Genomic DNA, 12547 nt, shown 5'->3' with positions numbered 1-12547 from the left:
TGAGGAACCGGGGAAACAGTTGGGCAGTAACCAGTAATAGTTCTCTGGGATCCACAACGTTGAGCATGCTCCCAGGGGGTCCCTGGGACAAGTTCCTGAGGACAAGCACAGTGTGGGGTTCACATTCCGGGGGGCGGAGAGGTAGGCTCAACTCCTTCAGAGGCTACACACCAACAGCCTATTCAGGTGTGTGGTCCATTTGGTTTTATGTGGACGAAGATGTCCACCTCTTTCAGACCTGGATATCAGACTTGAGCTCACATCCCAGAGGAAACAGATGACCTCTTCCATACACGGCCACACAGTGGAGTGTGAATGAACTCAAGCACAACCCAGTCCCCTTGCTCAGAAACAAGATCTGTGAGTTTCTGGGTTTTTTTGTTTGTTTGCTTGCTTTGGTTTTTGGTCTGGGGTGTGTGTGTGTGTGTGTGTGTGTGTGTGTGTGTGTGTGTATGTGCGTGTGAGTGAGTGTGTGTGTGTGTGTGCCTTAGCATTGCTCCAGCCCATACTTTCCTGTCATGCTGATCCCTCTCCTCTAGGAACTAGAGAGAGAAAGAGAGAGACTCAGTGTTTTCTCATCTGCAAAGTTTAGATTCAAATGGGGCAGGAGGGCCATTTTGAAGTGTCATGGTTTATTGTCACTGAATTCTGTTGCAGTGTAAACTCAGATGTGACCCAGATAACTCAGTTTAATGCTGCAATTTGGAGGTTGGTTTTGGGGCACATGGCAACGCACATGCCATTGTTTCAGTGGGGAAGGGGAGACCAGGAGTTCAGGAGACACCTGGCCCTCTCTTGTGTTCTCTTTCCTTTTTTGAGAAAATACTCCTGACTGGGATTCCCATTTCTCTTTGTATGCAGAGCTGTATCGTTGAAGATCAGACTGAGGGCCTAACTTGGGTGGGGTAGGTCCTTCTTTCCTGTAAACAGTTACAAGTGGGGACTTTGGGTGCTGTCTAGGCTTTCTGAAGTTGGGAGCAGCATGTGTGTGGGAGCCTTCAGTATCACCCCCCAGAACAAGCACGGGATGTGTGACTTTTTTAGGCATTTTTATCAAAGTGTGATTGTATCCAAAAGCAGCCAAAAACCCTAAGGTATTTTTTTTCCTCTCTGTCTTTTTTAAATGTTGCCAAAACTGAGTGAAAAAATAGATATTAGAGCCAGGACCTCACTCTCCAAGCTCAGCTTCCCTACAGGGTAAGAACAGACCTGCTAATCCCTGATACCACCCCATTGTTCAGTTCCTAGTCCATCCGCCTTGGAGACCCTCCCATCTCTAGCAAAGTTCCTGGTCACATTCATAGAAATACTCCTAGTGTCTAGAGAGAATGGGAGTCAAAGCCAAGTTGTACTCTAGTCTAACCTGAATAATATCACAAGAGTGGAGAAGTTGGTTTCGGAGCTGCTATTTCAGCAGGCAGGGGTACTTTGTTTCCAGTCTGAGCAGGAATCAAAAGAGCAGCCCAGATGCCTGGCACATGGGACAGGGAACACGTGTGAGCATTTAAATCATGGGGAGCTCACTTTTTTTTTTACTGATGTAATTGTGAAATATGTTCTTTTCGCATTCATAATGAGGGGGCAGAACAGATGGTGAAGGTTTACTTTAAAATAATCTGTCATTAAAATACCCAGGCTTACTGGGAGCTCTTCTCTCAACTGGAGTCGGGTCATAGAGAAAGAGTTCAGGGTGAAATTTTTCCCCTTCAGCCCTGGCGTGTGGAAAAAGGAAGCACTAATTTCATGGTGGTAATAGACATGCGAACTGCCCCTGTGATGGTACCTAGTAAGATTTCACTCTGAGAAATGTGGCTGTGGTGGAATGTGCCTTAAAAGGAAAACAGAGACGAAACTCTGACAAATAGAAATCCATTTAGCACAATGCATTAAACATTAGTAGCCCTGCATCTTGAAGCCGCAGTTAGTTCCCTACTCTGTAAGGACTAACCTCGTCACTTGATAAACACCGTGAGGCGCAGCCAGCTTTGGGGGTTAAGAAACAGTGCCATACACTGTCTGCATCACGCCATGTTGGGGGGATATAAATTATAATTACAGGCACTATTATTCCGAGACAGTGTCGCCTCTGACTTCTCCATCCGCACCCCACTCCTGGTTGTCTGCCTTGTAGACTAACTGGGATGCGACAAAGGGCCCTCCTACCAGCCCCGTCTGCATGGCCAGGAACTTTCCAGCAATAAGAAAACTGCCTGGAAAAATCTGATCCTTTAAGAGATGTCAATGCCATTTTTACTGTTGCGCCTAAGGTTTTCTTCTCTGTCTGCCTTAAGGAAAGCAGCTAGATTCTAGCCTGGCTTTGCAGCAAGTCTTCTGCGGAGGGATGAGTGTTAACGTTTGTGTAGGTTCTTTTTCTTCTTACTCCAACCTTAGTTCATAATCAGAAAATTCTACATAGTGGCTAAGAAGATGTAATTAACCCTTTGACCCCAGAATCTTAATTGGCGCCTGTTGAAAACAGTGGGCAGCTAAAAACATAATTTTAGAAAGTACCCTGTAGTGACTCAACAGCCCTGTGTAGGAGGGCTCCCTCAACTCAAAATTAAAACAAAAATCCACAGAACTTTCAGATTAATCACAGTTGGTTTCCAATACTACTGATTTGCTGTTCCTGCCTCCTCCCAACCTCTTAAAATTGGGATAGTAAAATTAAACCAATATCGATGCTATGCTTCAAACTGATTTAAATCGCGGAGTGCAGCTGAGGAGGAGGCAGCCCTGAGGCAGAAGGGCATAGCTCTGTGTGTAGCAGTTGGCAGTCTTCTTCCCACCCCAGCTCACTTCCTGTTTGGCACACTGGAGAAGCAAGACCTTGCTTGAGGGAGAAAGACTTTCTCCCTGTACTGGCTTCCGGGACCTAGCCAGGCCTGCCTGGTGCCCATGTGCAGAATATCAGGACAGTGTTAACACTGCACCTGGAAGGTCAGGCCTGACCAGGTCCTTCTGGTCACTTTGTCAATGGCCAGAATGCCCCCTTTTTCTTAGCAGTATTTTATTTCCCAGTTGGTTTGGGGGGAAATCTACAGAACAAAGGTGGCCTGGTAACTGGTGTAGAGGTAGCTCAGGAACTATCCTGCCAATCCACTCCCCGATTGTCTTCAGCCGCTAATGATCTGATTCTATAACCGGAACAATTTATTGAAAGCCATTAAAGAAGTCACATGCTCCCTCATTATAAATAACTTCAGAAACGCTCTCATTTAGCTTTTCAGTTATCAACGCATACCCTATGAAGAGTATTTCAGTGAGAAGCACCGGCCTGTTAAGACTCAGAGCCAAGCCTCCAAAGCAAGATGGGCTTGTTGTCTAGCTGGCTAAGTTTGTCTGTGTCGGTGTGTGGAGAAGCGAGGCGATACCGCAACTCCTTAAGCTATCTGAGGAAATTACAAGATGGTGCGTGCAGACTTCACGCCACGTGTCATAGACCCCATGCGAACTGTGAGCCTTGCCGTGTGTGGATTTGTCAGTTGTGTAGTGTGCTTTTTGTAAAGCAAGGCTGTGTGTCCGTTGAGTTGTTTTCAGAACTCACTAGATTAGAAAGCTGATCCCAGAGCCTCCACAAGTCTTTGGCAGTGTGGGAACATGTTGAAAATGGGTCAGAAAACATGGAAGTCCCCATTTCATGCTGACATGTACATGTGTTCCCATATATACAAATGAATTATCTTAACCTGTTTTGTGCTGCTTGGACAGACCTTCAGAGACTAGCTATTTCTCACATTGGTGGAGGTGGGAAAGCCCAGGGTCAAGGGACTTGCATCTAGTCAGGGCCTCCATGAGGAATCATGGTATGGCAGAAGACAGACAGGCAAGAGAGCCCTGGAGACAGAAGGCATGGAAAGAGAGCCCAGCTCATCCTTGGGGGAAACTGTTCCTGAGATGACTGGCCCATGCCAGCTGGAGTAGCGTCAGTGAGGTCATCAGGACAGCACTCCCTTGCCCTAACCATCCCCTGAAGGTCCCCTGCACAGTGGCTGCGCTGGAAAATCCTTGCTGTTTCGGGATCCTTGAGGGACATGTTTAAGCCACAGAATCTGAAGGCACAGATGACGTTTTTCCCGGTATTCAAGTAGACCAAACTTTATCGTTGAGATTTGCAAGAGTGCATATTTCTGCTCTTATACCTTCATTCCAATTTTCTTTTAAAAAGTATGTCTTTAGTGTTTCCCCATACCTTGTTCCAGACACAGGTTCCTGACTTTGCAAAATCGCAGCCCTTGTTAAGATCACTAAGATTTAAACCTTCCTTCCCTGTGCAGATTTCTGCAGCCCATCCTGGCGAAGATGAATAACACAGAGAGAAAGCTGGGAGGATGGGGGGGGGGGATGCACTTGAAACAGACGATTCCTAATCCGAGTTGAGTTTGTAGCTGAATTCCATGCTGGTGTCTATGATTGACCAAACCAAACAGGAACTTCAGCCCTCCTCCAGGACAGTTAGACAGGAGCTTCTGATAACGCTTTATTCTCTCCGGCTTTTGTTATTTGCTTCTTCTTTCTGTTTTGGCTCCCAGAGGGGCCCAGAAGAAACTCAGTCTCTTCCAGGGTAAGATGGATTTTGGTACATGAGGTTTCAGCACTTACACACCCATAATACACCAACTCTTCTTATTTTCTTTACCACGATAGTTGCCCAGTGTGTGGAAAGTATTCTTTGTTAATTGATTATTAATATTTATATCAATCAAGTAATGATGTAGAAACATTTCCCTTTTCATTTTATTACTTTCCAGCCCTTAGCAGAGGAGCTTGCTGATTTAATGGTGCTTACCACAGAACCGCCCCCCCCCATAAAGGCATTGTCTCATAAAATCAACATGACCTTATTTTATACATAATGCATCGTGGTCAAAATGACGAAGGCATGAAGAACTCTCTGAAATAGACAAGATCTTGTGGTCTTTAGCCCGTTCATTCAACCACACAAGGCGATGTAAACGAACTTAGGACTTTTAGTGCACATGAAGAAAAAATGGCTTCAATTCACTTTGTTGCTTTATTATTTGTTATCTATATTATTTATTACTATCTCTGTGTTGTATGTATTAACATATTGATTTTTTTTTCTTACAGTCCCTGGATGGCTTCGTATTTGCACTAAATCAAGAAGGAAAATTTTTGTACATTTCTGAAACCGTCTCTATCTACCTAGGCCTCTCACAGGTAAGTTGAACAATTTAGACTCTTGGCGCTGAATAGGAAGGCTCCTTCAGTCCACCGTCTTTCCTTCTGCAAGAGATCTTTGGTTTAGCATGCATTATCTAATTTATTCTTTAAGGGCCTCTACCTGACTCCTCTACGTCAGAGAAGGCTGTCTGTGTTGGGCTTTCGGAATAAACTTGTGCTGGGAAACCTGAGCTCCCCACCCCCAAGGAGCATTATTAATTTATCGAGAACAAATGAAGTTTCTTCCATGGTTGTTTTGAACTTTGAAACCCCGGAGCCCAGTAGGAGAGGGACACACTAATAGCACTTCCCTTGTGTCCTATTACTGGATGTTTATGGAGCGCCCCGCGCTATCCTGGGAGCTGACACAATGACAGGAGTCATTTGGAGTCAAGAAATGCTGAAAGACACCATTAAAATGTGTTGCAGGGAGGGTTCCTGCCAGGAAGGAGTCCTCTGCCTTGGCAAAATCGGCCCGATGCTGCAAGACAATTTCATAAAATAAAGCTGCCTTTCATGGCTTGCCATTTAATTGCTCACATGTGTTTGTCGGGGAGTAAAAGAAGAGAATGCAGAGGTTTGTAGGGCAAGGGACAGAGTCCTTGATTTTCTCTAGAAATACAAACAGTCCAGTTCTCCTGCATTCAGAGACAGGCTGCGTCTACAGCTTGCCAGCCTTTCCTGGAATAAGGTCTTCCATCCAGCTAATTACCGAGATGTTTTTGCCATAAAAGTCCCCAGCATCTGGTATCTGTTCCGGGACAGGTGACTGACCGAGTTTGACCCTCTTCCTGTGGTGGCTGGGAAAAGGATGTGCAGCCTCTGCAGGAAGGTTTCCTGGGTGTATGATGCTCTGCCAAGCTGGATAAGCTACCTCTCCCTCAACTGCCTCCAGGCTAACGATGGAGATAAGCGTCTCTGGTCTTCTCATAAGCAGGTCCCACCCAAACTCAGAGCTCCTGAAGGTTGGCATGGCTCAAAGGACACAACCAACTTGGCTGGAACCTTCTGGCTGTTAGGTTAGCAGGTTTACTGGGAGACAGCTAAATCAAGGAAGACATTGGGAAATAATTGAGAGATTTGCTGTTTGAGGAGGGCTGGGGAAGGAGCAGAAACCCTGCCAAATTTGATTATTTGCTGTTGGGGGATGCAATCATGAGCCCTTCCTTGGAGAACATGTGTGCTCTTGACTGGAGTGTGCACAGCAATTTCTTGTGGACTCTGGCAAATCAGGGGGCCAGAAGGACTAGTGTTAATGCGGTGTGCCTTCTCTTGCATCTTCCCTGAGATATCTCTTTTGTTATAGCCTCTGATAGGTTTGAAGCCTCATCTGAACCTGTCTGGAAACCTCCAGTTCTAATAGGGTGTACCCTATTGTTAACACCAGGGAGGACTGGGAACCCACTGTTGTGATTTTTCTGAGGCCACCCTCGTGTTTTGCGGGGAGTCTCCAGGAGGGTTTAATAAACCCGTGAACAAGAAGGATGAATAATTAGTGGAAGCAGGTAAATGCTAATTAGGGAACCCTAATATTATATCCATTATATGCTAGCTGCAAACACATTTCACAGTCCTGGTTAGCGGTGTAGTCCAAATTCTGTCAAGGCAACTGCATTTTCTGTAATTGAGATGTGTATGTTTGCTTTGCATAACAGATGGCTCTGTATGCGTAGACTGATAGCTAGGAAAATAATAATTGCATTATTCTGGCCAAAAGAATATTAGCGCTTGGGTTTTGGCCATCTCAGGCAGTCCTCCTGCCAGCACAGCATATGCACATATATGGATTGGATTTTCAAGGAAATTGATGCGTCTGGAATAGTGTGGCCATCTGAAATATCATCTGTTCAAGGGAAATTTGGCTTTAACCCTGTGCTGGTTTCCCCGTTCTTTCTCCGCGACTCGGCGGCAACACTGAAGGCACTCTTTTCTGAACATCAGAGAAACAAATAACGGGGCTCTCTAAAGCTGCCATGTAAAGGTGATCCAGGGTCTGGCACCTGCCCGGGGGCCAGCCACTCCTCTCCCTGTGATGGCAGTGTGAGTGGGCACCAGGAGGCAGCCGCTGACTTCCGGAGGCAGGCCCAAGCTGTGACAGGCATGACTATCTCCTGCAGGTGCTGCGGTGTGGGCCATAGCAGGCATGCCCAGACAGAGGCTAGTCGAGAGATGAACTTTGAAGCAATACGTAACTACAAAGATGGAAAGATGAGGGTATAAATGGGGAAAGAGGTTTTTTTTTTCCCTATCAGCTTACATGGGTTTAGAGCAGAAGTTTAAGGAAAATTCTTGATTGACATTAAAACAACATCGCCTGTGTTTTAAATGCATAAACCACAGCAGGGAGGCCTCTGCTTAACTCTGGGAAAGTTTTCAAAGCAGCTGAGGTTCTGCATTGGAACAGAATCATGAAGGTTCCTGAGCCATAAACCTCCCCAGGTGTCTTTAGTTCCCCTCTTGCAGGGTACTCAGAGGTGGCACCCAAAGAAAATATGCTCTGTGCGTTTGGTCTTGCGGCACACACATCCACAGATGCCCACACACCTGTACAGAAACATTAGAGGCTACCAAATGTCCATAGCCAATGTAGTTAATCTATGAAAGACTAGACAAGGAAAAGGTGTCCTTCCCTTTCCCTGTAGATTTGCTACAGAGTGTGTGGCTCTGTCACAAAGACATCCTCAGGGAAATGGCCATGGGCATGTGAGCATGGCAGTGTCCGTGACGACAACATGGTTGCCTCTGTATTTCTAATCTTGTGGTATTTCTGCCTCCCCACCATGTGCTGGCTTTCCAATTTCTGTGCTTCGAAGAGAATTAGGGGTCTCCTTTTGCACATGAGAAAGGCAATGAGAGGGACTTCTGGTGAGCACTGTGGGACAGCCTGGGTCCAGACAGCAACGCAGGCTTCCTTCTCTGTTATCTAATATCTGAGCCTTGGCATGTTGACTATTCAATGCAAAGTATTCTTGTAGCTTTGTGATGATGGGACCAGCCTGGGCAGTAGGGGACGCCCACCAGCTCCTTGACCCTGCCAGATGGATAGGTAGGTAGGTAGGTAGGTAGGTAGGTAGGTAGGTAGGTAGGTAGGTAGACAGATGATAGATGATAGATAGATAGATAGATAGATAGATAGAGTGCTTAGCAACCAAGGTGTGGTTTGCTTTTTGAGTGACTGTGACCAGGAGACCTCGCCCTGAAGGAGGGGCCCCACCTAGCAATGCTCATTTTGGTTTGCAGAGAGATTAAGTGTTGTGTGCCTGGCAATGCATCTAGAGCTGGTGGAGACAGCTCTGCTCCCTGCCATAATGGAATTGGCAGGGCTGAAAATGAAGAAAGAAAACAGAATGGCTTCCCCAATGTTGAACATGTAGCAATGCTACGGAGCCAGCTTTTAGGAAGTTGCTTCCAAAACAGAAGGAGCATTCTCACCAAAGAATCCAAAAAAATCCCTTGCATGGTAAACAGAAAGCATTTCTAGTTGATATCAGGCTTAAAGCTTTGGGAAATATTTATGTGTTGGCTATATCTCCTCTTTCCAAAAAAAATTAAGATAAATGAATACAATAAAAGTAATGACAAAATAGACTAAGGGAAAAAAAGAGAAATAAAACTGGATAATTCTACAGGGAGAGAAAACCACAAATAAATGTTTTAGATGTCCAGGGAGGCGCCTTAATAAAGCTTTTTCAGTTTTAGCTGTGAGCTTCCTGGCAAGCAGAGCAGAGAAGGGAAATACAGTCAGCCATCAACAATAGAAAACATCACTTCTCAAGGAAAGTGGGTTTTTCTGAGATTGAAATCTGGACGTAAATGCCACCTAGGACTCTCTATAGGCTAACAAAGATTATGGCAAACCCATTCATGCTAACAGCAGAGCTATTTGTGGCCAATGCAAGCATAAGAGGCAGAAGACACAGGTCTCAGTGGATCAGGGGATAAAAGTGGACTCACAGCTTCTGGACACCTTCTTACAAATGAGGAGGGAGATGCAGGTGTTGGCCTGGGCAAGCCAAGGGTTTTCCCATTCACCAAATCCTGTGTACCACAAAATAGGGTCTAGAGCAAACTAGAAGTCTGGCAACGAGTGCTTCTTAAGCGTTTGGACATCGCATCCAGCAGCTGAAGGCTCTCCTGCAATAGACTCCGACAACTCCCTTCTTCTCCCCATGCCCCACCCTCCTACCTGCCAGCTTCTGGCCATGGCAAGCCAGTCAGAAGGAAGCTCCAGACAGCTCCAGATCAGCTTAGGGTGGAGTGGCCATGGGGATGAAACCTGAAAGAGGCGAAGGTGAAAACACATCCGTGATTTTTTTTTTAACCCATGCAGATGTATGTTTACCATAAACTCCTTTCCCCGTCCTGCCGTTCATCTCCGTATTCTAGATCCCTCGGCGTTTGTTGTATGGAATGGCAAATAAAATTATAGCTACAGCACACAAGTACAAGGTCAAATAAATGACAGAGCTCAGTCTATTTGTGCAGCTATTCTGAAAGGGAACCATGGTGCCAAGTGTGGTTTATTTGAATAATAAAGAAGAATTAGATTCCCCTGATAACTTGGCTGAGGGCCAATAAATCACTGGAGGTTAAAGAGGCTGCAACTGCCATGCTTTCCTCTTGCTTTTCCAAGGCGCGAGCCTAAGCTCTGCCCATGTGCAAATTGAGTTGGGGTTAGTGTGTGGTTAACTCTCCTTGGGCTCCCATGTTTCTGAGATATATATAGCTTACACACACACACACACACACACACACACACACACACACACACATATACACACATGCTTTCTTTAGAATGTTTACTTTTGTTTGGCATCAGCATATTCTAGAGAGTGGAATATAAAGACTGGAAAAGTAGGCAGATTTCAACCCAGCCCAGGGCTCATGAGGGTAGAATACAAGTGTTTGCAGTTTTACAATTGGTGTTCTAAATCCATGCAGTGCAGGGATAACTGGTCCTCCTTATGTGCAAATATAGCTTATATATGTGAAAACATAGCTTTATATCTTCCTTTTAAAACTCTTCCAAGCTGGACTACTCTAGTTTAAAGAGGAAAAAAAAGTAGTAAAATATACTGTTTTTGCAGCCTGGTACCTCCTCTCCCGCCACCAGGATGTCTGCATTCTCCTGCACGAACCATAGAAAGTTCATCACTTGTGCATGTAACAAAGAAAAATGCCCCTTTGAACGTGGGAGCACTGAGGGTTTGGAGACTATTGAGCAAATATAAGTATCAAAATAATTCAGAAACAGTACAAGGCGCAGTGGCACATTATCAATTTACAGCATTTAAATTGATAAATGCTCACTGATGACGGCCTACAAGGGCACTTTGAAAAGCAAAGAGCGACCTGGAGAAGAAATTGATTTCGCCCCCCCGAAAATGACTGCATGATGCATCATTTGACCGCATGCTGTCCGAGTGCTTGACAGAGATAATCTCGCCAATCCCACGGGTGACCTTATCCTTCGCACGGGGGCAACTTTGTCTGCGTTCTGACTTTGTGTATGTCAAGGTTCCTCCCGGCAGGATCCTTGGGGGGGGTGAAGTTCCTCTGTTCGATCCAGATATTGAACCGCTAGCTCTCCCCTTTCCCTTCCACCCCACCCTCCCAAGTAGGCAAGCACGCCTCTTTCTTTCCTCTGTAATTCTGTAATTCTGCTCAGCTGGCAGAGCCTGCAGCCAGCCAGGGCTGTGCATCTCTGTAGACTGTGGCTGGCTCGTTGCTCCTGTACTTCTTCGGTGATCGTGGCAAGGATCTTTTTTATCAGGTGCAGCCCATAGATTCCCTGATGTTGGGGAACACACACCGTCTGAAGCCAAATGGGAGATGCTAACACTTTACAGACAGGGCATTTTGATCCCCTCCCTTCTGTAATTGTCACATGAGCCTGTGTTAATTGGCAATGTTATTCAGTGATTGCGGGTGTGGGTTTTATGGCCTGTAAGGATGCAGTCAGTACAACTGAGGTACCATGTCCCTGAGAGCCTTTGCCTTTGCCTCCCAGTGGCAGTCTCTGGGCAGAGATTTTAGTAAGTGGTGGGGTTCCCACAGTACCCCTCATATCTGGAAAGCGTTTTGGTCCCTGAAAAGAACAGTTGACAATTCCCTCGCCTTCATTTCTTCTGTTGACATGCATGGACGCATGCGTGTGTGTGTTTATCAACGATCTTCCTGCCACACAGCTTGTGGCTGATAATTACCATTCCTGATTAGCCTTTTCTTGAAAGCATCAAATCCCCTGCCTGGCTCGGTCCCCCGAAGCTCCAGTCCCCACTGCCTCTGACACCCTCGGTCCACCATCCTCAACCCCTTTTACCTCCGTCTTTCATCCACAACATTAATTCTGAGTGAACAAGACGTGCCTCCTTGCTTCTGACAAGATTTGCTGCAGTCTCCTGCGACAAAAACCCAACACTCATTCCAGATTCAGAAAGTAGGATTTATAACAGCATTTTAATTTAATGTTGGATGTCGAACATATAAAGAGATCACAGTAGTACTAGAGCTGGAAATTGATGCCTTTTTTATTAGTGTCCTCTCAGAAGTGGGGGAGACGCTGTTTGTGCAGTGGAGCACAGAGCAAGCAGCCCAGTCAGATGAATGAGGATATGCTATCTGCAAGGAATCATATTTCAAGCCACTGTCGGCCTCTATTGATGTGCTCAGAGTTGAAAGGTTACGCTAGTAAATGCCATCCAAATTTCCAGCACCAGAAATCGGTAGAATAACCTGCCGCCTGTCACATTGTGCTCGGCCTCCATGTACTGCGGGGGCATGCTTTACTTATTTTAATTCCAAATTAATTTCTTATTATTACTGGTGAAATTCTCTCTCTCTCTCTCTCTCTCTCTCTCTCTCTCTCTCTCTCTCTCTCTCTCTCTCTTCTTTATCAGACCCCCAAATGGGCCTGATTTTTAACAGATCTTCGAAGGAAGCCAGTGTCAGTTTGAATAGGTTTACGGCAGCACCCTATGTGAGAATCATGTTGTTTTTACTTATTCCCAAGCAGTAAGGCTAAACCACAGGACCCCTGGGCACCTTTCTCGTTAGCCTGAATCACAGACTCTCAGGACAGCTCAGGATAGGCTCAGCATTGTCAAGTACACAGTCTGAAGACCCTAAACGTCTTAATTCTAGCGCTCAAGTGAGCCAGAGAAGAAATGAGACACAGCGTTCTTCGTTTTGTAGAGAAAGAAATGCAAAGCGAAAAACGCTTCCTTGGGAGCCCCCTCGCTTTATCTGTGGGGACAGTATCCTATTTTCAAGTTCTGTTTTTGAATTAGAAATGGGACAAAAGTAAGATTCAGGAAATTTAGCCATCGTTCTAAGTCCGTAATTTATTCATTTTTAAATAATG

At 45.6% G+C, this 12547-nt stretch overlaps 1 protein-coding gene across 8 annotated transcripts in view; it reads left to right on the top strand.

Annotated features, from left to right (window-relative positions):
• The window catches only part of Npas3 (neuronal PAS domain protein 3), an 801863-nt gene that overhangs the window by 567636 nt on the left and 221680 nt on the right, over window positions 1-12547 (top strand). For 7 of the 8 annotated variants that reach the window (XM_075947916.1, XM_075947915.1, XM_075947914.1 and 4 more), the window contains one exon: window positions 5092-5181. The exons of the other annotated variant lie outside the window; for it this stretch is intronic. In XM_075947916.1, coding sequence (XP_075804031.1) covers window positions 5092-5181 — 90 coding nt within the window. The remainder of the gene's footprint in view (window positions 1-5091; window positions 5182-12547) is intronic. 8 annotated transcript variants of the gene reach the window in all.

This window comes from Microtus pennsylvanicus, chromosome 14 (assembly GCF_037038515.1).
Source record: "Microtus pennsylvanicus isolate mMicPen1 chromosome 14, mMicPen1.hap1, whole genome shotgun sequence".
Lineage (NCBI taxonomy): Eukaryota > Metazoa > Chordata > Mammalia > Rodentia > Cricetidae > Microtus > Microtus pennsylvanicus.
This window is presented reverse-complemented; position numbering and strand designations above follow the sequence as displayed.